We start from the raw sequence: 27341 nt of genomic DNA, 5'->3' as shown, positions 1-27341 counted from the left end.
TTTATTTGTTTGTTTGTTTGTTTTTGTTTATACATGCACTGGGTACAGTCAGAAGCGCGGGAGGTTGAGAGAATTCACCAGAGTCAGAGCAGGGAGCAGAGCAGGCAGAAGGACCGAAGTACACTGCTGAGGGGAGCAGCGGGCGGCAGGAGAGGTCTGCGCGCCATGTGGGACCCTCCTCCGGTGGCCGGGGAGCAGCCGGGGGATCGAACCGAAGCCGCAGACGCTGCGGGCAGGTTCACAACCCAGCGCTCAACCGCTGCGCCACCGGGGAGGCCCCCAGTATTTATTCTTTTGTGTCTGGCTTACTTCACATGTCTGCAGAGTTCATCTATGTAGCATGTCAAAGTTTCCTTTTTCAGGGCTGAATAATGTTCCATTACAGCTCCACTATTGTTTGAAGTTTACCTTTTTGGGTGGGCATGCAGAATAACTAGGGTGCAGGCAAGAGGTGGGGAGCACAACAGGCAGATTTTACAGAAATACGCTGAGACTTCACCGGTAGGCCACCAGGGAGGCCCTTAAGTTTAGCTTTATTTTATATCACATACATATTCTTGTATGAGAAAAGAAATCCATAATTTACAAAGTATTTCTATCACATTAGCCCAAATTTAGATTGATCTGATCCAGAATGATTGAATTTAAATTTGGAATGGAAAAGTTACTTTTCAAAAGATTCAACAGTGTTTAATTTTTAAAAAGTGGGCAGCTTCAAATATTTTTCATTTAGCTTAGTTGTTCACTTACACAGAAGGTTGCTATATTGAAGAAACCAAAACATACTAAAAGCATTTCAAAGTTTCTTCACACATGTTCAAGATCATTATTTTCTCATAAAAAATCTTTTATACCACCAAAGTGTTTCTGTAGCTTTACTAGTGTTTCCAATAGTGGCCCATTGGAACAGCAGCACCACATCATCTGAGGGCTTGGCAGAAAGGAATTTTCTGGAGCCCCACCCACACCTCCTGAATCAGAACACCTGGCAGTGGGGTCCAGTTATGTGCCCTAAGGAGCCCTGCTGGTGATCTTGATTGCACTAAGTTGGAGAACCACTGGTAAAGAGCACTAGGCTCTACTAACAACAACCCCAAATCAGAAAGACTTCAGGGAGAAAAGTCAATTGACTCTTGAAACATTCAAAATGTTATTTCACTGCTTAAAAGCAGGTTTAGAAGTAACAGATGATTTTGTAAAAACAAAAATGAAAATTATGTTTTTTTTGTAAGAGAATTGAAAAGAGAATTGATCTTTTAAAATATGAGTTTATTCTCCAGGCTTTCTTAAATACCCACAAATTAGTGTTCTTATTGCTGTTATATCCAGGAGCTGAAAACAATTTAAAATATTTACTTTTTGACCATACATTTAACACTCATAAAGATAGGATGGAGATGTATTAATTTTAAAGATGAGCTTTTCAATGACTCATTATGTAGAAATTGCGGACAATTACAGAAACAGCTAAAAAATTCTAAAATAAATTATATACAAATAAATGGGTACAAGTTTTTCACTAAAAACAAAAGTGAAAGTTCGCTGGTTAGTAAACTAATGAAAATGAGTCAAGTATTATCTCCTCCATATTTGAAACAAAATGGTTCTATCCAGCACTAGCTCTGAAATGTAAGACAGATTCTAGGTTCTGAACATCTCAAATGTCTTACCACTCTATGCTAATTCTTTTTTATAACACTAAGAAATTGGCAAATAACTCTTAAGTTTGCTTGATTAATATTTTAACAGAAAAAAACAAGAACTAGAAGAGCAATCAAGTGTAATATGGTCACAGGGACAGTTACAATACAGAATACACAGAGCTAAGACTGAGTATGTTAAATCAAGAACAAAGAGGAATTGCATTTGAGATCTTTACAGAAATATTTTGGCCAAATATTCAAGTTTGGCAAGGATAAGGGAGATGAATCCCTAGAATGATGAAGTTAATGAGAAGCAAATTCAAATTAGCAGCAACTTTACTTACAATTTAACAATGCAAAATGATTTTATTCTCTATCCTTTTAATTCAAAAGAAAATTAAAAGCATATTTGTTCTGCTAGTGTGAAATTCTGATGTTTCTGAACTTGCCATGGTTTTGGTTAGTTTTTTAAAAGTGATAGCAGATGTCAATGTTATAAATGTGACTAACACATTAAATTTCCAATGAATAAAATTAGACTAATAATGTGTTACTGTTCACAATGATTCAGCATAAATAGTTAAGGTCCCACAATTGTCTCCAATCCTGGGATCATGAAATAGGACAATTCAGTGACGATTAAGTGGAAAACAAATTCTGAGAAATGCTGTTAGCAAAATACTTCCCCCCCACCCCACAATTAGGTTTTTTTTAAAAAGCAGACCTCACACTTTCTTCATTTAAACATCGTTTTAAATAAACTTCTAACATTGTTTCATTTTTTTGTCTTCTCTGGAATAAATCAACTTTTCAAAATTTGCTCATTAATTGATCTCAAATGTTTTGCTTGACAGTAATACTACTTTTGTTCAATTCTATTCTAAAAGTGTCAATATTATATCATTTGCTAAGAGGGTGGCCTGAAGTCTTTATTGTAGACCTTTAAAAAACATTTTTAGGTTGTTTATCCAGTGTTCGTGTAATACAATTATAGTTCCCATAAAGAGATAATGAATTTGGAGCCAATGATGTAATTGAATCTATAAAATTAAAGCCACAGAGAAGATTAAAAATGACTTTGTATGTTAAATTGTGTCAACACCTTGGAACTTGATTTTGTTCAACAACTGGCTGAGTCAGGGGACAGGAGTGAAAAATCAAGCTACTATAATGGAAACCGGTTTGTGCAAAAAAGAAAAAGTAGTAGATAGATTTGGGATCACTCTATCCAGTTCATCTAGGAACTTTCTGCCACAATACCAAAACGCAAAATCTTCACAAATTACAACTCTAGCCCAAATGTTTTTATGTCCTCCTTTGCTTTTTAAGTTCTACCAAATAATTGATAGGTTTACAACAAAATTTATTTTATTTAAAAAACACTTGTCAAATCACTATTCCACAAAATGTTCAGAACACAGGTAACCATAGAAAGTAAACGTGCATATACTGCTTTTATTGTCATAATTAGGGTTGTTAGTTGAATGGAAACAAATAATAGCTAAAAAGACTTCAAATAATAGAAAAATGTATCTGGGTAAGTTATGACACAATTTTTGAGTACTGAGACAATAGAAACGTAATACAGTTTTGCATCAATCGAAAATGCAAAGTTAACAATGAAATCATGAATTGAAAGGTTGAAAGGGGACTCAAACTTATTCACTATGTTTTAAATTTTAGACAAGGAGCTGAGAATAGAAAACACCAACCCCAACATATACACCATAAGAGTCCTTTTTTTTTTTTTTTAATAATTTCCAATTTTAACTCTTTCCTAAAAGTATTAGGGGCATTGGGGCCCTTATTGTAGATTATGTATCATCTCCTCTTTGGCTATGAGGTGTGTAGTTTTGTTAACTAGAGACATCAATGAGTTCAGTTTCTGAGACCAGTCATTTAATAAATTATTTGGATCCTTGGGTCTCTGGAAGTTGATAATTCCTGCCAACCTGTCTACTTTAGCAAAGATGGTCTTGTTAACTACCAGATTCGAGAGAAAAGCCTCTGACTCCTGCGAGAAAGAAAGACAAATTGGATTAAGACAAAATGATTATAGACCATAAACAAAATTCAAAGAATACATTTCCTAAACTCTTCATCCAGGACTACACAGAGCTAAAATTCATCACGAACAGTTAGCAACTGCTGCTTTCCTGTGATAATATACTTATGTCACTGAGCACCAAAGGAATGACGAGAATCTGAGTCCCCTCAGAGCCAGGCAGAGTCTGAATCTGCCTCCCTGCACACTCACAATGACACGAAACCCAGTACTTGAACACAGTACTCGTCTATGTGTCCTGGGATATCTCCAGGTGAACTGCAATCACGTCTCCCTCACATCTTTTATTTCTGTACCTCACTTCTGGGAATAAGACACATCTACAACAGAAACATACAGCTTGGACTTCAAGTCAATCAACTCAAAGACTAACATATTTACTTAAGTAAAGATTTAAACATACAAATAATATTAATGTAACTATATACTAGACGTTCCAGGCTACTTTTTGGTACTCAATGTAACATGGAGAAACTGTGTATTACCTGAACTAAATTCTTAAATAACAAAACAACACTGACTTTCTCACTGGACTTTTACAAGTCAACTGATACTCAAAATGATTGGCCACGTATGACTCAATGTTGGTTACTACTCACATCAACAGACAGATCCAGGAGTTGTGCCATCCTCTTCATTGTTATCCTTGTATAATACTTGGCCATTATTCTAATATTCTGGGGAAAGGAGAGAGGGCAGTTATCAGTGAGTCTAAAAGTCCATTTGTTTTCATACCCAAATAGATCCAGTTAAGATGTCAGACTCAGAGCTCTCACTTTTCTACAGCCCACCACTGGAATGATACTTAGGTATTCTGGTTTCTGAAATTATAGGTTATTTGCATATTCTCCACAACTCCCTTAAAAAAATATGTAGTCAAAATATAGGCTTATCATCACCAAATAAGTGGTTTAAAATTATGACTGTACTAAATTATTTTTGCTAAGTGCAAGAATTCAAAGTTAAGCTTTTCTAATTATGACACAAAAGTTTAAAAGGCACAATTAAGATATACCGAGGTCATCCCAAACACCACTCACTTTGTCAACATTATAGCTACCTAAGGGCAACTTGCACTTCCCACTTCTCACTGGAAATGGTGCTGACGTTAGAGACTCTTTTCTTTTTTTTTAAAAAAATTATTTATTTATGCATACAAGAACTGGGGTAGAGGCCAGAGGTGTGGGGGTGAGAGGATTCACCAGAGTGGGGAACAGAACAGGCGGATCGACTGAAACACACTGCTGAGGGGAGCAGTGGGGAGACAGGAGAGGTCTGCTGCATCATGTGGGTAGCTCCCTGGCCGGGGACGGAACTCATGCTGTAGTGGCTGTGGACAGCTTCATAGGTTGTGTCTTAACCCCTTGCGCCACCAGGGAGGCCCTAGAGATTCTTTTCTTAATGTCGTCTCTCCTAAAATAATGCTATTACATCCATTCTCCCTCAACCCCTTGGTTAACTGCCTTAATTCAAGTCCATACCCGCACTTTAACTAGTCTCTTCTCCTCCAGGACGATACCTCTCCAAATCCATTCTCCACATTTATTCCCAGAGAGATCTTTGTAAAATACAAACCTCATTATTATCCCCTCTGTTCAAAGCTTTCACTCTGGGGGTGTAGAAACTTTGTTATGATCCAGACCCTTCTTCATCTCCCTTTTCCATTCAGCTGTGCCCCTTTCCCCCAGGTTTCCCTGCCAGTCTGGGGCTCCTTGCCCTTGCTCAAATTATCCCATCTGCCTTAAAGGGCCTGCTATCTCTTGTCTGCCTGCCAACCACATCCTCTTCTTACAAATTTTACCTCATCCATCAATTCCTTTGATTCTACCTCGACTATTCCTCCAAGTAGACTCAATCAATCCTCTCCGTATGCTTTACTCTACATTTACTTGTACCACGATACCTATTTTTTACTTATAAATACAGCTTTACTTATGATTAATTTTTGTAAACATTTATTATTTATGCATACACGAGCTGGGGCGCAGGCCAGACGTGCAGGGGCGAGGGGGGAGAGAATTCACCAGAGACAGAGTGGGGAGCAGAGCAGGCAGATCTCCTGAAATCCACTGCTGAGAGGAGCAGCAGGAGAGACAGGAAAGGTCTGCTGTGCCACGTGGGTTGGCTCCCTTACCAGGAATCGAACTCAGGTCATAGCAGTTATAGTGCTGAGACTTAACCCCTAGGCCACCAGGGAGACCCCCCCTACTTATGATTTATTTTTAAATTGCTTGCAGGTAGGGATCACATCTTCTCTTACAAGTCCCAGCACTCTGTACAGTGTCTGGCATATAGATGGGTCATAATAGCCATTATGTGCATACTGATATAATTCAATTTGTAGTAACACCAAGATCAAAGTTCAGGTTTACGATGTGTTTCCAAGACTACCAAGTGAGTAATGAACAGAAACCGCCCCCCCACCCCCGCCACACAAACTCACCCCCCCCAAATCCTTAAGAAATTCCTTCTGCTTTGTATGTTTAAAAGTATTAAGAGGGGCTCTCAAAATGAAGCATATTAAAACATGGCTATCTTACATAGAGCTTCCATATGATCCAGCAATTCCACTCCTAGGTGTTTACTCAAAGGACACAGAAACATCAATTCCAAAGAGCACCTGCACCCCTATGTTTATAGCAGCACTATTTACAATAGCTAAGCTTTGGAAACAGCCCAAATGCCCAAAAATAGATGACTGGATCAAGAAGATGTGGTACATATACACCATGGAATATTACTCAGCATTCAAAAGAGATAAACACATGCAATTTGCAGCAACATGGATGGCACTGGAAGGGATTATGCTCAGCGAAATAAGCCAGAAAGAAAAAGAAAAATACTGGGCCTCCCTGGTGGCGCAGCGGTTGAGCGCTGGGTTGCAAAGCTGCCCGCAGTCTCTGCCACGCCGGTTCGATCCCCGGCTGCTCCTCGGCCACCGCAGGAGGGTCCCACATGGCGCGCAGACCTCTCCTGCCACCCGCTCCTCCCCTCAGCAGTGTGCTTCGGTCCTTCTGCCTGTTCTGTTCCCTGCTCTGGCTCTGGTGAATTCTCTCACCCTCCCGCGCTTCTGACTGTACCCAGTGCATGCATAAATAAATAAAAAAAAAAATTAAAAAAAAAAAAGAAAAAAAAAAAAAGAAAAAGAAAAATACTGGATGGTCTCACTCACAGCACGAATCTAGAAAACTTAAATAAGGGACCAGGAAAATGAATAACTATAAGAAAGTGAAAATCAAAATCAACAAAAAACTATGAACCAGAGACACTCTATGGGGGGTGGGAGGAGGGGAGGGATTGGGGTCAAAATAAGGGGGTTGCAATTGTATGGGCAATAAAAGTAAAATTTATTTTAAAAAAATAATTAAAAAAAATAATAAAACATGGCTATCTTCTCTGAAAAGCCAAAAAGGGAATGGGGGTTGGGGGGGTGGAATAAGAGGGATGAAACAAATTCTGCTAAGCTTTGAGAAATTTGTAACAAAACTTTCAATAACAAATTTACACCACCACTAGACTGAGGTGGGAAAAAATCCTGAAGTAAGGAATGAAAGATACAATATTAAAAAAAAAAAAACATTCAATTATCAAACCTGAAAAGTAAAACAGTTTCTGCTCAAAGTTTACTTCTAAACTGTCATTGTTCTCATGCCAGATTCTTACATGTTCAACAACTCTGTTCTTCAAGTCTTTCCACCTTTTTTCACCTTCCTCTGTATAGCCAAAAACATCAGTTGCCGGACTCTCCAAAGAACCTTTTCTTAATTCCATTCCATAGTCTTCAACAAGTGTGGACCAACGCATCAACTCCATTGTGGTAAAAAGTTTTAAAAGATCCCTGCAAATTGCATAAAACTTAATATTCCAAATCTATAAAAATTAACATCTAATACAGAGCAAAATTTTAGTATCAACAAAGACTGTTTTTATACATTTTTATTTAATACAACAAGATACATGTTGTCATTTGTTCTGCCAACTTTGCCATCATTTTTACCACAGTAACTCGAACAGAGCAGATTAGCACTAAATAAACTGCTCTCTCATTATTCTATTTGACAATCTCTGGAATAACTGGCTGTAAAATGATTAATAAAAAATCCATTGTGCTTTTGTCTAATATCTGTTTTATGTCGTAAATTTTCAAAAGTATTTCTGAACATTACAAAGCCCTAAACAAAAGCTGTTAAAGTGAGTTTAAAATAAAATTTCTTGATAAGTGGTTTAGAATGAAGTATGCTATAATCTAATTACAATAATTTCTAATTACAGTGCTAAAAAAATTTCACTTTTCTCCAGATATATTCTTGAATAGAATCTGCAGACAACTAATTCTAATTAAGAAATCTATACTCAACCAATTTTCTCTCCAAATGGCATTTCTACCGAAATATACCATACTCATTATAAACCGGTGTTTCTACTGAGATGTACTAATTTTAAAAAGTACTTACTTGTATTTAGGAATTTCTTCTAACTTCTTATCACCACTTATTCGATGAACCAAATCTGACTGTTCGTTGTCAAAAGGAGCCAAGATAACATAAAGGACAACACTTTTCAGAGCCTAAAAAAGTTGTACAACATAATTATAACGTATAAGGGGAAAAATTCTTTCCAGGCTGCCCAATTCATAGTTATCTTCCTGTAATACTTAGTTTTCATAAAATTATGACAATAAACCTTTGATAATTTGAATAGTAACCCAGGGTGACATTTTCTTGACAAGTATATAAAGAAATAGCTCTCATAATAAATCAACAGCAAATACATGTACAATATGTACAAACATAAATATAAGCTATTTAAATTAGCTTTATAAAGTAATTTTCCAAGGTAATGCTAGGTCTTAATAGAAGCAGCACCATCCAATTACATATAATTACTGAAGTTAGTTATTTCAAAATAAATTTTAAAAATTTAAATTCTTCCTAATAAGTGTCAATGTCAAGTAAAGGAAAAGATTCTTACCTGTTGCCACTTTTCACTTTCTGCTTGTATACAAGGAGTGTCATATATTGCTCTGTAGTGCTTACAAATAGACAAATAGGAGCCCTCATGCTGATCCAGTTGAATCATTAAGTTATAGTATTTCAACTTTAATTTCTGAAAAAAAGAAATGAAAAAAGAAATTGGAGCTTATAGTCTACACCCACCCCCAACTACTTTTAAAGTAAATTTACAGTAAGAGATATGATTACCTCTGTATTTTCTTCCTGGAAAAACTTGGTATTAATTTTCTTGCTGATGATTTGTGTGCGAATATAATCCTTCACAGCTAGGCAGAGCCTCATTTGCTCCAAAATAAATTCCACTCGCTCTTTCTTTTCCATTGACCCGTAGGTTTCCACCTGGTAAAGTCCCCAAAAGTGATTTAGTAATTTTAAAAACTGCAATGAAATCAGGTATTAAAATATGCACCCTTGTAAAAAATAAGGATCTTCACTATATGGGAAGAATGATGACAATAATACAAAAAGTTAGCTTTCTCCAGGAAATTACAATGGCAAAAAAAAACAACAACAATAAGATTATACAGTAAAATGACTTTCCCCCCCTTTCATATAAAGTTCTATGAATTTTAGCACATTTGGAGGTGTGTATAAACACTATCACAATGAAAATATTAAACAGTCCATAAAAAAAGGAAAAAGATACAGAACAGTTCTAGCACCCCAAAAACTCCCTCACGCAGCTCCCTTTTGTCATACCTTCCTCACTCTGCAACGCCTAAAAATCAATCTGTTTTCTATCACACCTACTCTTTTTAAGAATGTTATACATAGTATGCAATCTTTTGAAACTGCCTTTGTTCACTCAGCATAATGCTAAGTGGAATAGTAAGAATCCATTGAAATTGTTGTATCTATCTAGTAACTCATTCCCGTACCTTGCCTTTTTCAGTTCATTCTTTTTTTTTTATAATCAAGCAGCATTCTATTGTATGAACTAGCTTTTCTACTCATCTCCAGAACGCCATCTTGGCTGGTTCCATCTTTTGCCTACCACAACAAAGCTACTCTGAGTATCAGTAAACAGGTTTTGTGTGAAGAAAGTTTTAATTTCTCTTGGGTACACAGGAGTGGGACCACTGGGTCATATGGTAAGTGTGCCTGATTGTATAAAGATCTGCTAACTGTTTTCCAAATGGCTGCACCATTTTGCATTCCCAATAGCAGCATAATGAGGGCTCCAGTTGCTTTGCATCCCTGCCAGCACTTGGTGTTATAGCAGTATTTTTCAAATTTTAGAGTTTCTAATAGGTATAAAATGGTAACTCACTGTAGTTTTAATTTGCATTTTTCTAATAGCTAATGAGGACACTGCAATTCTCAGTAAGAAAAAAGATACCAGTTGCAGACTTTCTATTTATGTAATAGTTGAAATCACACCATAAAATAAGGTACTAGTCTTCAAATTTCAGGTAAGGCTAATAAGATTCCTAATGGTTAGAGAATGTGGAGTTAACACAGACCATACACAAATACAGCATAAAGAATCACATCAAACACTATGGAAAATGATTCTTCTACAATATTTGTTATTAATACAAAATAGTATAAATGAATTTAAAAGTCTAGAATGGCTCATTTACAATGTAGAATTAAATAAGGATATCATTATTATTTGGTTTGAAGATATTTTACTTCATTGTTTTGTGATTTTTTTATTCATCAATGTTTTATTTATAAATCATTTTCCTCCCTCCATGTCAAATACTTTTTTTAAAAAAGATTTTTATTTATTTATGCATACAAGAACTGGGGTATAGGCCAGGTGTGTGTGTGAGGAGGGGTGAGAGGATTCACCAGAGACAGAGTGGGGAGCACAACAGATGAATCTACTGAAATACACTGCTGAGGGAGCAGCGGGCAAGACAAGAGAGGTCTGCTGTGCCATGTGTGGGTCAGCTCCCTGGCTGGGGATAGAACTCATGCCACAGTGGCTGGCAATAGCTTGACAGCGCTGAGACTTCAACCCCTGCGCCACCAGGGAGGCTCCATGTCAAATACTTTTGAAGCAAATTTCTGACAAAAAATTATATTTAATATTTCATTATGTGTCTCTAAAACTTAGGAAAAAAAAGAGCATACCTAAGAATTCTTTTTATTACCAAATTATCTAGGATGTTGCCAATAGTCTTCATTTATTTTTTAAATTGAATCAGAATCCAAATAAGGCTAACTCTTTGCAACTGGTAGATGTGCTTCTTGTCTTTTTTCCTTTGTTGACATAAATCAAGTGCATTATCCCATAGTTTCCTAGAGTATGAATTTTGCTGATCACATCCCTGGGTTATCATTTAATAAACTTCTCCCTCCAAATATATCCTATAAACTGGTAGCTAACCTAGAAGCTATATAATTGGGATTCATTTTTTGGGCAAGAGTATTTTACTGGGGATGTTAAATCATGAGGCACATAATCCTCCTGGTCAAAAACAAAATTTAAAAGTAAAACAATAGCGCCAGTAAAAAGATCAACGTTTGTGGAAATAAATTATTTCCATAAGTAAATAGAGCAGACTAAATATAAAGTTTCACACACTCTAAAACATAGCACCCACCTGTAATTCTTGTAAAATGGAGGCTGCCTCCTTCACATCACCATTTTGTTCTTTTATAGTTGCTAATGTTTTAGTCAGTCGAGCACGCTCTATTTCAACATAAATCTACAAATACAAGAAATTTGTATTATCAAAATTCCTATAGCAATATCTGCAACTTTACTATGAGAAGCTAAATATGAAATCACAGCGATTAATAAATAACTGGACCACAGTTCTACATAAATGACACTGCCTTTTAAAAGGATTGGAAAGAAAATGTAAACTGTCTTTAAAAAAATTTTTGAATAATAGCACACTTTACAAAGAGAGCATGCAGTCCAGTATCTACAGTTCCACCAATACTGTGATTCTGCCTTCTTTTTTTTTTTTTTTAACATTTTAAGATTTATTTTTGTTTACTTCTGCATACAAGAACTGGGGTATAGGCTACAGGGGTGTGGGGGGAAGGGTGAGAGGATTCACCAGAGACAGAATAGGGAGCAGAGCAGGAAGATCTACTGAGATACACTGCTGAGGGGAGCAGCGGGTGAGACAGGCGAGGTCTGCTGTGCCATGTAGGTCAGCTCGCTGAACTAGTGGTGCAGTGGCTGGCGATAGCGTGACAGTATTGAAACTTTAAGTCCGGTGCCACCAGGGAGGCCCCCTGACTTATTTTTTAAATACAAGACTACTTGCTTTACAAATATCTGATATTGCAAAGTATTAAAGTTGTGAACCTTTCTTATAGCTATAAATAACATTAATGGATTTATAACTTCCAACAAATTAAACATTGTAAGTACAGGACTACAGCCTAATAATAGACTAGGGAACTAATTTACTGACCTAGGCCTGCCTACCCCCTTAGTATTTGGTGTGGAACAAGCCCCTTGCCCTATTGCACCTCCAAAGGTGGTGCAATCTCAAAAAAAAACTTTAATCTCAAAAAAAAGCCCCAAAACTTGAATCTCTAATAATAAAAAAGCACTTACAGCTTGCTAAATCCACCATGCGTTTCTTCCCTTGGCAGTTCTGTATGTAATTCCCCCTTGTGTATAAAATGCCCTTTCCCCTACTCCCCACCCTGTAGAACTTTTATTCATTCTTAAAGTCAGTTTGGCCATGACCAATTCTTTGAGGTTTTGGGCGCACCTCAGCCTGTCAGAAACAAAGGACACACAGCTACTGCCATGACAGGGCTCATCAACTATCCCTGTGTCTTTGTCTTCTGTGACAGTGACTGCCTTGAGGTAAAAAAGGATCTTGCCTCACTTTGACCTAGCACAACACAGGCGTTCAGTAAATATACACAAAGCCAAATTGGCAGTCAAAGAGTGAAGAGTCTATCCTCAAATTATAAAAATCTACCTAGAAAAGAAACATGTTCACCACAATCATCATTCCATACTTGCCCTTTTTAGAGACATGAGACTAAAGGGGAGAGTGGGGAAAGGCGCTGGAAGAAATACAAAAAGATTCTGGCAAGAGAGTGAAGTTTTGTTTTTTTTCTTTCTTTTTTTATTTATTTATTTATTTATTTATTTATTTTTTTATTAGATAATAAATTTTATTGTTATATTCCCCATACAATTGCAGCACCCCCATTCTGACCCCAATCCCTCCCCTCCCGCCCCTGCCCCCCTAAAAGTGTCTCTGGTTCATAGTTTTTTGTTGATTTTGATTTTCACTTTCTTATAGTTATTCATTTTCCTGGTCCCTTATTTAAGTTTTCTAGATTCCTGCTATGAGTGAGACCATCCGGTATTTTTCTTTTTCTTTTTGGCTTATTTCGCTGAGCATGATCCCTTCCAGCGCCATCCATGTTGCTGCAAATTGCATGTGTTTACCTTTTTTGAATGCTGAGTAATATTCCATGGTATATATGTACCACATCTTCTTGATCCAGTCATCTATTTTTGGGCATTTGGGTTGTTTCCAAAGCTTAGCTATTGTAAACAGTGCTGCTATAAACATAGGGGTGCAGGTGTTCTTTGGAATGGATGTTTCTGTGTCCTTTGGGTAAATACCTAGGAGTGGAATTGCTGGATCATATGGAAGCTCTATGTTTAGTAGGTCCAGAAATCTCCACACAGCTTTCCACAGTGGTTGGACCAGTTTGCACTCCCACCAACAGTGCAGAAGAGTTCCTTTTTCTCCACACCCTCGCCAACATTTGTTGTTGCTAGTTTTTTTAATATGTGCCATTCTCACTGGTGTAAGATGGTATCTCATGGTAGTTTTGATTTGCATTTCCCTGATGACAAGTGATGTTGAACATTTTTTCATATGCCTGTTGGCCATTTGCATTTCCTCTTCAGAGAAGTTTCTTTTTAGCTCTTCTGCCCATTTTTTGACTGGATTATTTTCTTTGTTGTTGTTGAGTCTCATCAGCTCTTTGCAGATTTTTGTGATCAGTCCTTTATCATTAGTGTTGGGTGCAAAAATGTTCTCCCAGTTGGTGGGGTTTCTCTTTGTTTTTGTTATTGTCTCTTTTGCTGTGCAGAAGCTCTTTAATTTGATGTAGTCCCAGCTGTTTATCTTCGCCTTCACTATCACTGCTTTGGGTGATGTGTCTGTAAAGATGTCTTTGATGTGCAAATCACGTAGTGTTTCGCCTATATTTCCTTCTATATATTTTATGGTTTCAGGTCTTATGTCTAATTCTTTAATCCATTTTGAGTTGATTTTTGTGTATGGTGTGAGGTAGTGGTCAAGCTTCATTCTTTTGCATGTAGCGACCCAGTTTTCCCAGCACCATTTATTGAACAAACTTTCTTTGCTCCAATGCATAGTCTTTGCTCCTTTGTCAAAGATTAGTTGACCATAAATCTGTGGGTTTATTTCTGGATTTTCTATTCGATTCCATTGGTCTGTGTGTCTGTTCTTGTTCCAATACCATGCAGTTTTGATGATTATGGCTTTGTAGTATAGTTTGAAGTCTGGGAGTGTGATGCCTCCATTCCCTACTTTTTTTTTCAGGAGAGCTTTGGCTATTCGGGGTTTTTTGTGATTCCATATGAATTTCATCAATAATTGTTCTATTTCTTTGAAGAATGACATTGAAATTTTGATTGGAATAGCATTGAATCTGTATATTGCTTTTGGTAGGATGGCCATTTTAATAATGTTTATTCTCCCAATCCATGAGCAGGGGATATCTCTCCATTTCTTTGTGTCTTCTTCTATTTCTTTTAACAGTGTTTTATAGTTTTCTTTGTATAGGTCCTTTACCTCTTTTGTTAGATTTATTCCCAAATATTTGATTTTTTTTGTTTCAATAACGAAAGGGATGGTTTTTTTGATTTCTTCTTCTTCAGATTTATTGTTTGTGTATAGGAAGGCTACTGACTTTTGCGTGTTGATTTTGTATCCTGCCACTTTACTGAACTGATTGATGAGTTGAATTAGCTTTTCTGTGGAGTTTTTGGGGTAAGAGAGTGAAGTTTTGAAACTTTTGTTTTTTTTTTTTTTTTTTTTTAGAGGCATGTTTTATTTATTTATTTATTTGTTTGTTTGTTTGTTTGTTTATATATGCACTGGGTACAGTCAGAAGCGCGGGAGGGTGAGAGAATTCACCGGAGCCAGAGCAAGGAGCAGAGCAGGCAGAAGGACCGAAGTACACTGCTGCGGGGAGCAGCGGGCAGCAGGAGAGGTCTGCGCGCCATGCGGGACCCTCCTCCGGTGGCAGGGGAGCAGCCGGGGATCGAACCTGCGCGGCAGAGGCTGCGGGCAGAGGCTGCGGGCAGCTTCGCAACCCAGCGCTCAACCACTGCGCCACCGGGGAGGCCCAGAGAGTGAAGTTTTGAAAATTAATCTTATGCTGTAAATGTTCTATTAATTTTAAAATTAAACCCTAGCTATCTCAAAGAAAATTTTCAAGCAAATCTAGGTCAGGGTGAAAAATTAATTAATAGTATCTTTAATTCATTATTACCAAATATAAATTTGGGCTAAGATCACTAATTCCTAGAAAAATCTGGATATTCCAAGACTATCGCTATTTAAACATACTCATTTGCATATGAGAAGACATTACAAGGAGATGTACTAAGATTCTGGTTGAACTAAGGTGATGAATTTTTTTAAGTATTTTGTCTTAAAAAATAGACACATACACACTTATATAAAATCTCTAAATATGTAAGTATTGCTGAATACAAATTAGACAATACTTGTCACTATGAGTAATGACAGCAAAAAACTTACCTTTCCTTCTGTCACCATTCGTAGAGTATCGATTAATCGAAGCTTGATTGGAAGATCTGTGATTTCCTCGACGTAAGTACAGCACTGCTGTACCATTTTTGCAACAGCCTAAAATAATAAAAACCATTCATAAATAAAATTACTCATACAGGAAAAATTTATTTTATTGATGAAGTGTTAGAGTCAAATATGGCCTTCCCAAGCAACTCCAGACACTGAAATGCCTATACAAGAACATCAAAGTCTCCTTGATAGCCAAGAAGTACTGAACGCCCAGTAACAAATGAATAAAGGTTAGGAAGAGCTCTCAGTCACAGACTTCACCACTCCTCACTACCACTGGTGAACTGACTTCACGGAAGGAGAGGTTGAGGAGGTATGTCTGGCAATATCTATCGGGAGGTTTATTAGCTAGTTGTGGGTTTTTTTTTTTTTTGCAGCCAAGCAGAGATGCATGGAAGAAGTGGCAGCAGACTAAAGGAAAACAAGGTGGTGGGCAAGAGAAGCACAGACCAACAGTAGCTGTGAGGGCAGTGAAGCCATGACAGTTACTGTGGCTAAGGGAGTTAAGAGTCGGTGGCAAAGGTAAAGGTCAAACAGTTCGGTCATCGGAGTGGGGAGGAGGAAGCCCAGCACCTACACTCACCTCAGTGAAACGTGACATGGCAAGTCACTGCAGCTCTTGCCCAGTTTCCCCACAGGTTATAAGCAGGCTGGATTACATTTCCTTCAGCTTTAATATTCTATGATCTAGGTCAGTGGTCAGCAAACATTTTATGTATATTTTTGTAAATATTTTAGACTTTGGGAGCCACGGGGTATCTGTGACAACTATTCAACTCTGCCTTTGTAATCCCCAAGCTATATGGTCAACATTCGACACTGGGAGTAGTTGTCTTTCAACAGTTTTATCCACAAAGATGGCAGGTAGGTTTTGGTCTGTGAACCCATCATTCGCCAACCCCTATTCTAGATTCTGAACCGCATCCAACAATCATTGTAATAATAACTAGGACTCTTTGTCATCAAGAAAATGATGATTACAGTAAGCACTCTTTGGTAGAGATAGCAGAAAAGGAAAAGATATTAAGTTATCAGTTACACCTCAATAAAATGGACAAAAAAATTGTAAGATATATCTTGCAAAGATTTCCTTGAAAAACATTTAATGTTCATGTAGCTGAGATTTTTTTTTTTAAATTACCTAAAAAACTGGCAGTTTGGAGACCTAGGAGTTCCAGAAAGCAAAGGTTTCATTGTAAAATATAACTCCTTCAGGAAGTGCGTGGCTCTGGGACACCTGGTATATCACAAAACATGATCCCTCTAAAACTGGTTATAATAATGATTTCTATAAGGGCAGCAACTCAATAATTCTAAAAGCTGTGCAAAAAATACATTTACAAAACTAGATGGGGTGAAAAGGAAAAAACAAAACTACTACATTAATATTCTAATGACAACACCCTGCTACTCTCTGGGAGGAAAAAAAAAAGGTGGGTAAGCCATTGGGATGTTAGTGCAAGGCTTACCCCCAGTTAATTAAAAACCGTTAATTTCAAGCAACCTAGAAAAGGTTATTTTAAAAAAATCATTACTTTCTAAGTCTGATAAAGCAAAACAGAAAAATTTTATGTAAAATGTAGTAATTCTAGGAAAAGGAAAGATGTATGCTGAGTTTCTAAGCTCCTTCCACAACATGTCACAGCAAAAAGAGTAGCCCCAGTTCCAGCTTTGGTTATATCATCAGCTGACTGTGAGGCTGGCTCTGAGTTCTTTCTTCAAGAAAGTCTACCCAGTAAACCTAATCAAATACTTTCCCTTCCTCCTGTCATATCTCTTAGCACTTTTCAGTACTCTCATGTCATATATATATTGCCTAGTGTGTGCACGTAATTTTTTCCTTTTTAAAGAATAAGTCTTACGGCACTTGTTAAAGATGTGCTATGATAGGGCCTCCCTGGTGGAGCAGGCGGTTGAGCGCAGCGCTGTGAAGCTGTCCACAGCCTTTGTAGTGTGGGTTCGATCCCCGCTGGCCTCAGAGCAACCCACATGGCAAGCAGACCTCTCCTGTCTCGCCCACTGCTTCCCTCAGCAGTGTATTTCAGTCAGTCTGCCTGTTCTGTTCCCCACTCTGTCTCTGGTGAATTCTCTCACCCTCCCACACATCTGGCCTGTATCCCGGTTCTTGTATAAATAAATAAATCTTAAAAAAAAAAAATGGACTATGATAACTTATGATTTATATTCCATACTAACCACTAGGTTACTTGAAGACAAGAACTGTCAATGGCATGTTTCTTCACATTGCAAGAGCTTTACAACTAAATTTCAGTTTCCCCACCAGAAAAAGCAACAGAGGGGCCTCCCTGGTGGCGTAGGGTTTAAGTCTCAGCACCATCACCTCTAAAGCCTGGGTTTGATCCCCAGCCAGGGAGCCAGCTCACAGGCCTCTCCTGTCTCGCCCGCTGTTCCCCTTAGTGTATTTCAGTAGCTTTGCCTATTGTGCTCCCCATTCTGTCTCTGGAAATCCTCTCACCACATCCTCTCACTGCCCTGCCTCTAGTCTACACCCCAGTTCTTCTAGGCATAAATAAAGAAATCTTAAAAAAAAAAAAAAAAGGCAACAGAATAAAACAGTCCCTTCTACTAGTTCTAATATTTTGTTATGAATTAAATCTCTATTTTAGGATACATGTTTTGAACAGTACTAATACTATATGTAACACCTATTTGTTTATTTTATCCCAGGTTGCCACAAGAACTCTAGATAAATGGCCTTTAAAAATTATTCCACCCATAGAAAGCAAATATCTTAGAAAATCGAAGGAAAATGACAGTTGATCTATATTGGCCTCTCAAGTCATACATTTCATATTCAAAAGTACTAGACTGCCTCAATACGTTAATTCTTAACACTGAATTTTATATGCACGGAAACTAATCTAAAAACAAAAAAGGGAACAATTACAGTAACTTTGTTTATTGCATAAAAGAATTTAACCCAGCCTTAATACGAAGCTCAGTCTAGCAGCTGAGTAATCAGTAAAATAAGGGATTTGAATAAAAATCCTATATTTCTGTTTCTGGCTCCACAAGTACCCTGTGTGACAATGTCATTATCTCTTTTATTTGCAAGCAAAATATAAAAAACCAGACACTGCTCAGAGAACAGCATGTCAAAAATGAGATATAAATGTAAAAAGTAGAATCTACTTTCACAAAGCATCATTTAAATATATCTCAGGCAGAAGAAGGAAACAGTAAAGAAAATCCAGCTTCACAAAAACAGCAAAACAAGAACATATATAATCTTTAAACGAAATGAATAGTGAAAATAATCTGTCTGAAAATGGCCTTAAAAATAAGTTAAGGGTTTAATAAAAGATATAAGATTAGGAAAACTATTATAGACAACACAGTCATTTAAAACAATAAACAAAGAATACTTTTATAAATGTCCTTATGTAAATGCTAACACATTTGTTTTTTGAGCAATCGTGAACTCACTTGTTTTAACTGACTCCGCCTTTTTGACAAAAGCATAATATTTTCATTAAGTAAATCCCATTCTTTAGCCTCATAGCACATCTTCACTACTGCAACTAAGATACGGGAGGTAGACACCATATCAGAAGCCTGTAAGAATGAAAATACATTACAAGTTAATAGAAAAAAAATAAGTGAAATCAATGGTGACTGAGATTTTCACTACAATCTACTTACAGTACGGGTCTGTTTTTCCAAAGAGAGAAGAGTTTCAATGACTTCTTGAAGTCTTCCTTCCTAAAACAAAAGATAAAAAATGAACACAAAACAACACCAACACAATACCAATAACTACTCCACAATGAGATGCTCCTGACAGAAAAACATGGCTTTGTTCTGGATTCTGACTTATCAACTCACTGTGGTGACACCTGTTACCTGTTCTCCACATGCTTAACTGGCAGTCACGAGTCTTTGAAGACTAAAAATGGGAAAATGAATGCTCTTTTTAAGTTCACCATGATTATTTTAAAACATGAAGTTTTAAGGAGGAAAAAAGGGAAAAAGATAGAAAACCCTGGCTCAGTTTTTCACTAACTTTAAAAATAAGTCAACAATGTGCTTAAAGGAAATGAAGACCACCTGAGACTACCCAAAAGCTATTTTTACTAAGTCATGCTCTGAAGCAGACACTGATCCAACTGAAATACACCCCTTTGTGTTAACTGATAACCCCATCTCATATGCAAAAACAAGTCTCCCTGGGACATACATTTAGAAATGAGAACCAAATTTAAATATGAACCTACATGATAACACAGCAGGACTAAAATAACCCAAATAAGCCATCCTAATAAGACTCTTACACTGTAAGTGCTGTAAGTCTCACCTGACCCACCACCGGAGTTGTAGCACCCCTTCTTACCCTGGGGTTGATGGCCTCCCTGACACCCCCCGACTCCGGTAACCACTATATTTTCAGAGTCTAAAAGTTATTTTTGTTGTGATTTGTTAGTTTTGCTTTGGTTATTTATATTCCACATGCTAGAGAAACCATCTGGCAACTGTCTTTCACTTTCTGGCTTATTCCACTTAGCATAATCACCTCAGTTCCATCTATGAGGTTGCAAAAGGCAAGATCATCTTTTTTAATAGCTGAGTGGAAATCAAGCACTTTGATTAAAAACAAACCAATTTTGTTTTTGCAAAAACTGCACAAAAATCGCATTTATTTAATATATTAATAACTGTAAATCAACAGGAAGTGATGAGGGCTTTATTTAGAAACTTTTTCTAATCATAAATGAAAAATTTTGCCTTGATATTCACGGATGGTACATACTAGTATTCTTTTATTGATGAAAAGTATTCTTTTATATTAAGGGTATAAGTAATGTTTGGGCTTTTCAAAAATCTGTTTCCCTATTTTCCAAGATAACTTTTAAGCTATGAATGTCTTTTTTTTTAAGATTTATTTTATTTATGCATACAAGAACTGGGGGACAGGCCAGAGGTATAGGGGGTGAGAGGATTCACCATAGACAGAATGGGGAACAGAACAGGCAGATACACTGCTGAGGGGAGCAGCAGGCGAGGCAGGAGAGGTCTGCTGCGCCATGTGAGTCAGCTCCCTGACTGGGGTTGAACTTGTGCTGCAGTGGCTGTGAAGAGCTTCATAGTGTAGAGACTTAACTTCTAGTGCCTCTAGAAAGTTTTTACCATCTTTCTAATCTCACTAGAAAGTAAACTCTGTGAGAGCAGAGGCATGTCTACACTGTCCACCACTGTAGCTCAGCTTCTGCACTTGGCCAAGAGCATAATGGTGCTTCCGTGGATACTTTGGTATATCCCTTAATAGTTGGCCTCATAGTTATTAATTTATATGTCTTGTCTCCTAAATGTTCTGTAAGTTCCCTTAGAGCCGGAGCTTGCTTGATTATTGTTGCTACCCTTATACCTCCTTGCACTGAATGGATCAACACTGACTTAAACTTCAGTTGACCTCAATGACTTACAATTTCTGATTCTAGCTGTCATAGTAAGTAGGACGTAGTAAGTTACATGCCTGACAATTCAGGGCCATCTGAGGGACACGAACATCTATTTGTTATAACACCTCCCGATCCTCTAATCAGCCCACTTTCCCCTCTCAATCTTCCATTTCAGTCCTCAGGCTAACCATATTCCTCTAGTCTTTCACATCTATCCATAGCTGTCAAAATTCTACCTTCTTGATGCCTCCTTTCAATTCAAAGGAAAAGATGGTCCAAGCGATCAAAACCAACTTGTTAGAACACATGACTTTTGTAACTCATTTTTCTCATTAAAATAATCCTTGTAATTGAGGTAACTGATGGCGTTTGTTCAACATAAATACATGCTGGGTGTCTAGAAAATGTGTGTGTTTGGGTGTTAAAAGAATCCAATCTTTTAATGATTTGTTAAATTTAAACAACAAAAAGGTCAAGAAAGAATCACAAATAGCTGAAATTGAATGCCAATCCAAATTTTAAAGACCTTTTTCTTAGAGGCCTTTTGTTCAAGTTGCTAACAACCAGTGAACCGTTTACACTGTCACCTCGGGTAAGATACCAACTCTCTCCTGCTTTCAATCTTCTCTTCAGTGAAATGTGCCTAATAACATTTCCCGTCCCGTAGGGTTGGTATAAGTATTAAAGCACCAAAGTATGCCGGGACATAGTATGCATATCATCAGCATAATAGCTAAGACTATATGGACTTAAATATTACTGTTATTTGCTAGTGAATATTGAGACAATGATACAGAATGTACAGTCACTGAGGTGAGAAACCCTACCCCTGAAACCTGTACAGTACTTAAACTTGTATTGTTTCAGTAAAAAAGAAAGAAGACATAGAAACAGAATTGTACTAGATCACAACTATAGGAGAGTCAGAGAGCTTAGATTCGGCATTTTAGCACCCAGGCCTAGACTTCAGTCTGTCCTTGGAAGGCTTCTGCTACATGTGGTCTTAAGTCTCTAGACACATGATTTTTTTAAATTATATTTATATATATATTTTACATCATTTTTTTTAAAATTAATTTTTTGTTCAATGAGTTTAATTTTATTATTTTATTGAGGTAATGTTGGTTTACAGCATATAGTTCCTATATGATTTATTTATTTATTTAAAAATTTATTATTTATTTATATAAGTACTGGGTACAGTCAGAAGCACAGGAGGGTGAGAGAATTCACCAGAGCCAGAGCAGGGAGCAGAACAGGCAGAAGGACCGAAGAACACTGCTGAGGGGAGCAGCAGGCGGCAGGAGAGGTCTGCGCGCCATGCGGGACCTTGGCCCAGCAGCCGGGGATCAAACCGGTGCGGCAGAGGCTGCGGGCAGGTTCGCAACCCAGCGCTCAACCGCTGCACCACCGGGGAGGCCCTTACATCATTTTTTTAAACAATGTTTGCTTTTTTTTCTCAGGTGTAGTCCCCATAGAATTTCCACCACCAATTCACCCGTGCACCATCATCATATGTAGACACAAGATTTTTATCTCCAAAATGTCTTTCACATTAAAAATAAAAAATGTCTTGAATCCAAATGTCTTTAATTTTATCTAGTTTAACAGGCTCCAATATTCTTGTTTTAAAAAACTTCAGTTACCCATTTAACACCTAAAAAGCTATTTGGCATTTGTAGTTTGTCTTTTTAATCATATGACAATGTCCTAAGTAAATGTCATAAATGTGATTGCTAGAACAACTGTAGCAGTGAAATATTTCTTACAAACCCTTACTGGCATATAAGGTATATGAGGGCAAGAGTTCTAATAATCTTTATATTCCCCACAATGTCTAGCACTGACTAGGTCTTGCACACACAGGCTATCAAAAGAAATTGTTTTATCTCCCAGGCCTGTTTTAAAAACAGTTGTACTTTAAAACAAATTTTTTATTTGGGCCTCCCTGGTGGTGCAAGGGTTTAAGCCTCAGCACTATGAAGCTGCTGGCAGCCACTGTGGCATGAGCTGATCCCCTGGCCAGGGAGCTGACCCACATGGTGCAGCAGACCTCTCCTGTATTGCCTGCTGCTCCCCCTCAGCAGTGTATTTCAGTCAGTCTGCCTGTTCTGTTCCCCACTCTGTCTCTGGTGAATCCTCTTACCCACTACCCCCTCCACCTCTGGCTTACACCCCAGCTCTTGTATGCATTAAATAAATAAATCTGAAAAAAAAAAAAAAATCACCCCAAATTTCTTCTTTGTGGACACTTTAATTCTATTAATTCTGAAATGGCGACTCAGGTGCTGACTTTGGCCTGTAGGTATGCTTTGTTTGATCTACATGATAATGGCTCAAATAGTATTTTAGAACAAATTAGTGTCTAGTTTCCAAATATTCAGGTTTTTAGTATGAAATCTATATTCCTGCTCTCTCCCTTAAATTACAAGAGATGACATGTCTCTTCATCCCCAACTGACAAAGGTTAACTGGAGGTGAAGAGTTACTGCCCCCGTCCCCTGAGCATTGCTCAGAAGTTCAGTTTCCATTACACTGGGCTCACTAGGCAAGACAGCATGGCGAGGGCACAAGCCCTCGGATTTGCATCTCGCTCCACCACTTTACTAGCAGTATAACCTCAGCACAATGGGATTCAACTTCTCTTACTGTGTTTTCTTGCCTTGAAATACTAATAACTATGACATAGGGCTAAGAATCAAATTATTAAATACATATAAACATTTAACCTAATGTCTAGCACAGTAGAAAGTACCCAATGAATGTCAGCTATTGTTATTTGCCTGCCACTCTCAGTGTGTTTCCCCACCCTTATGTAAACGATGATGTTTCTTCAGACCAGCTGCTAGAAAGTGCAGGGATAAGTTTATGGCTCCTCTCCCTCAAGTATACTTGAACCTAAAAGAAATACAGGTGTACCAGCTTCATCACCTTTTCCTACACTTACTTTTCATAAAGCCCCATTAAATTCTTTTTTGGGGAAAAAGAGGCACTAAAAAGGTTTCTTTCTAAGAACTAAATGTGAAGTATCACTTAACATTCTTCTTGACCCTGAATTTATTACACTTTAATGTACTTATGCAGTAAGCTCCTTAAGGGATAAAAACAACTCTATTACCAAATTCATCCCTGGTGAACAGCAATAAATGTTTGTGGCTGGACTGATCAAGGTATTTAATGAGGCCTGAGCACAATCCTGAGCAATAGCCTATGATGGAGTTGATTCAACATGCACTCTAAACCCAGTTAGGCAAACCAAGTTTTGAATCCTGGTTCTATCACTAAGTGTAACACGGGACAAAAAACCAAAACAACAACAAAAAAACCCCCTCAGCCTTGATTTCTTTATATGTAAAATGATACACAAAATTGCTTGACACATAGCAGGGAGGCAATGATAAATGTCGGTATCAAGTTAAATTTCTATCCCGATGGCAGATAAGCAATCGGGCCAAACTACTGTTCAAAACCTCCTCTAATTAGTTTATTTCGGACTTTAGTGTCTATTTGTCTTTACTTCTGTACTTCCCCCTCCAGGAATTACTCCCTCCCATTCCGATCTTACCATTCTTCAAGACCCAACACAAATGTTACCTTCTCTGCAATACCTTCCCTTATCCCACCAGTGAGAATGAGGCTTCCTTCTGTGTTCCAGGAACACTTTAGACTTGCATGGCACTCACCATCTTTCATGACTTGTCTAGTAGGTTATGTACACGAACCCCTTAAGGACTGGGGTTCCGCGTCCATCACCTTCCTACCACCACTTTCTGCCCCTTCTGGCCAAAGGCCAGGCACAACGCCACGATCGGTAAACATCTTGTCACAAACTGATTCAGCATGGGCGAACAGAACGAAACTCTCTGATCCAGCCTGAATGATGAAGCTTCCCTAATCCTCGAGAAACTTAAAAGTCAACGTGACGCTGTATCCAAGAAAAGGCAAAAGCAAACAAAAATTACTAGAGGGCCCCAGCTCCTCCGGGGAGCGGGTGACCATGGGTGCGGCGGAGGGCTGGGGGCGCTGGAAGCACCAGGTGCTCCGGCTGGGGGGGTCTCCCAGGCCGGGCAGCCCGGGGATCTCCTACCCACGCAGCCCCAACCCCGGCAGGGCAGGCAATGGGGGGATGCGCGCTCCAGCCCGCAGGCCCCCTGAGGCCTACAGGCTGCGCGCCGTGACTCAGCCCCTGGCGCCCGCCAACAGCCAGCCGGCCTCACCTCACCTTGGCCAGCTTCTCGCACTCGGGCAGACGCTGGTCCACCGTGGCGCTGTAGTCCACCTCCATCTTGACGATGCGCCCATCTGCCCGCTCCGAGCCGCCGTCCGCCATGGTCCCTGCCTGAGCGCCCCTTGATGTCCCCCTGTTCGGCCACTGCTCGTCACCCACACCGGAAGCAGCGCGCACACCCGCTCAGGCAGCGTGTCGGAAGCCCGCGCGAAGGACCCCGCAAGGCCCCCTGCGCCGGCCGCCAGTCAGGCACTGGCGCGGGCAGCCCTGGGGGCGGGGCGTGGGCGGGGCGTGGGCGGGGCTCGGCGCTCGCCTGGCAGGCTTGGTGCGCTCTGGGCTCTGGAGACAGACTTACCCCTCTGGAAGCTGTGGTGAGGGGAACTGGTGCAATAGCATGGACCACACCATTTATAGTCTTACACCCCTGCTTTGGAATACTATGATTTCTTCCAGCCGTGAGCAAGTCCCTTCACTTTACTGGGATAGGGGCTTTCTCGTCGTGGTGGCTGCCTCTGTGGAATTTCTGCAAGTTCCCAAGGAAAGCTATAGGGCCGCGACTCAGTAAGATAAAGTGATTTTTGTTTTGCTTTCACTTTTACTATAGTCCACTTCGTTGGTAAGAATGATCTTTTGGAAAGAGATTTTATTTGCCAGTCCTGTAGGACGTTGGTGAGCATGAATTAAGGTCACCTAGGCCAGAATATTTCATTGCTAAGGATAGTGCAGGCTTTATTATCAGCCACGCCCTCTGTGTCCTTATTTAAAACGCCTAGGGTCCTTGAAAGTGCGAATGAGGTTGTGTGTGGTGTGGTCAAAGCGTCAACTGTGGCTTGGGAGGCAAACAGGAGATTTTGGAGTGATCTAGCAGTTCTCAATTTAATCAGCACCAGCATCCCTGGATGCATGCCAAATAGATATTTTACTGTTTTAAAGATTTATTTTTTTATTTATTTATGCATACAAGAACTGGGGTGTAGGCCAGAGCTGGAGGGGGGTGGGTGGGGGAGAGGATTCACCAGCGACAGAGTGGGGAGCAGAACAGGCTGATGTCCTGAAATGCACTGCTGAGGGGGGCAGCGGGCCAGGCAGGAGAGGTCTGCTGTGCCTTGTGGGTTAGCTCCCTCCCTGGGGGATGGAAGTCAGGTCCCAGTGGCTGTGGGTAGCTTGATAGTGCTGAGACTTTAACCCCTGCATCACCAGGGAGGCCCAATATTTTACTGTTTTATGAAATTCGTATAATATGACCCATCTATACACAGTTAAAGCAAGACAACATCCTGGCTAAAAAGAAGAAACCTTTTAAGAGGGCAAAATAATATATATTTCAAAATGTAAAGGCTAAAATACATCTACAGTAGAAATAACAAGCAAGTGGCCATTTGTACCCACACACAATAACTGTAAATGCAAATAGGTGTGTTCTGTTGGTTCCTTAAGCATCAAAAGGGCTTTTTGGCAGCCAGATTTTTCCAAAACGATGTACAACTCAGTAAAATTCTGACTTACAGTATCATCTTCATTGTTTTTCACATAGATGAGTTCTTAAACATTTTAGAGCATATTAAAACTTAAAAAAAAAAATAACCTGGGGCCTCCCTGGTGGTACAAGGGGTTAAGCATCAGCACTATGAAGCAATCTACAACTACTGCAGCATGAGTTCAATCCCTCGCCAGGGAGGTGACGCACATGGCACACAGACCTCTTCTGGCTCACCTGCTGCTCCCCTCAGCAGTGTATTTCAGTCAATACGCCTGTTCTGCTCCCCCCTCTGTCTCTGGTGAATCCTCTCACTCCCCGCACCTCTGGCCTACACCCCAGTTTTTATATGCATAAATAAAAATAAATCTTAAAAAAAATAGCCTGGCACATGTCGATCTTCAGTAATCCATACCTGGAACATATGTTACAATGCAATGTCACTTCAATAAAAAAATATGATAGAAAACTAAAAAAAAAAAAAAAAAAAAAGTGGCATATATAAAATGGAGTTAGAGTCTAGACCTCAGACATCTGAGTAGGAGTCGTCTGGCGGGACATTCAAGTCTCACAAAATGTGGGACCATATTTTATTGTTTAGACTGGTTATATTGCCCAGTGCTAGCAGCCCTCTTTTCCCAAATGATTACGAGGACCCAAAATTTTCTTATGTGTTTCTGAAACACATGCTAG

At 38.8% G+C, this 27341-nt stretch overlaps 1 protein-coding gene across 1 annotated transcript; it reads right to left on the bottom strand.

Annotated features, from left to right (window-relative positions):
• Window positions 1-502: 502 nt before the first annotated feature.
• On the bottom strand, window positions 503-25357 carry PSMD12 (proteasome 26S subunit, non-ATPase 12). Its single transcript, XM_037493378.2, has 11 exons — window positions 25166-25357; window positions 19190-19249; window positions 18974-19102; window positions 15464-15571; window positions 11276-11380; window positions 8910-9059; window positions 8680-8814; window positions 8163-8275; window positions 7372-7546; window positions 4308-4385; window positions 503-3657 (listed from the first exon to the last, which is right to left on the bottom strand). The coding sequence occupies exons 1-11, from the start codon at window positions 25271-25273 to the stop codon at window positions 3448-3450; spliced, it is 1371 nt and encodes a 456-aa protein (XP_037349275.1). The 5' UTR covers window positions 25274-25357; the 3' UTR covers window positions 503-3447.
• Window positions 25358-27341: the final 1984 nt, after the last annotated feature.

The sequence above is a fragment of the Talpa occidentalis genome, unplaced genomic scaffold (assembly GCF_014898055.3).
Source record: "Talpa occidentalis isolate TD23 unplaced genomic scaffold, MPIMG_talOcc4v2.1 talOcc4.7, whole genome shotgun sequence".
Taxonomy (NCBI): Eukaryota; Metazoa; Chordata; class Mammalia; order Eulipotyphla; family Talpidae; genus Talpa; species Talpa occidentalis.
This window is presented reverse-complemented; position numbering and strand designations above follow the sequence as displayed.

Coding starts and splice junctions, on each gene's coding strand:
- PSMD12 (XM_037493378.2), bottom strand. CDS start 25,273: ATGGCGGACGGCGGCTCGGAGCGGGCAGATGGGCGCATCGTCAAGATG. Junction 9,060..11,275: donor CCATTTTACAAGAATTACAG/GTGGGTGCTATG, acceptor GGACTTTACCAG/GTGGAAACCTACGGGTCAAT. Junction 3,658..4,307: donor TCCTGGATCTGTCTGTTGAT/GTGAGTAGTAAC, acceptor TCTTTCTCGCAG/GAGTCAGAGGCTTTTCTCTC.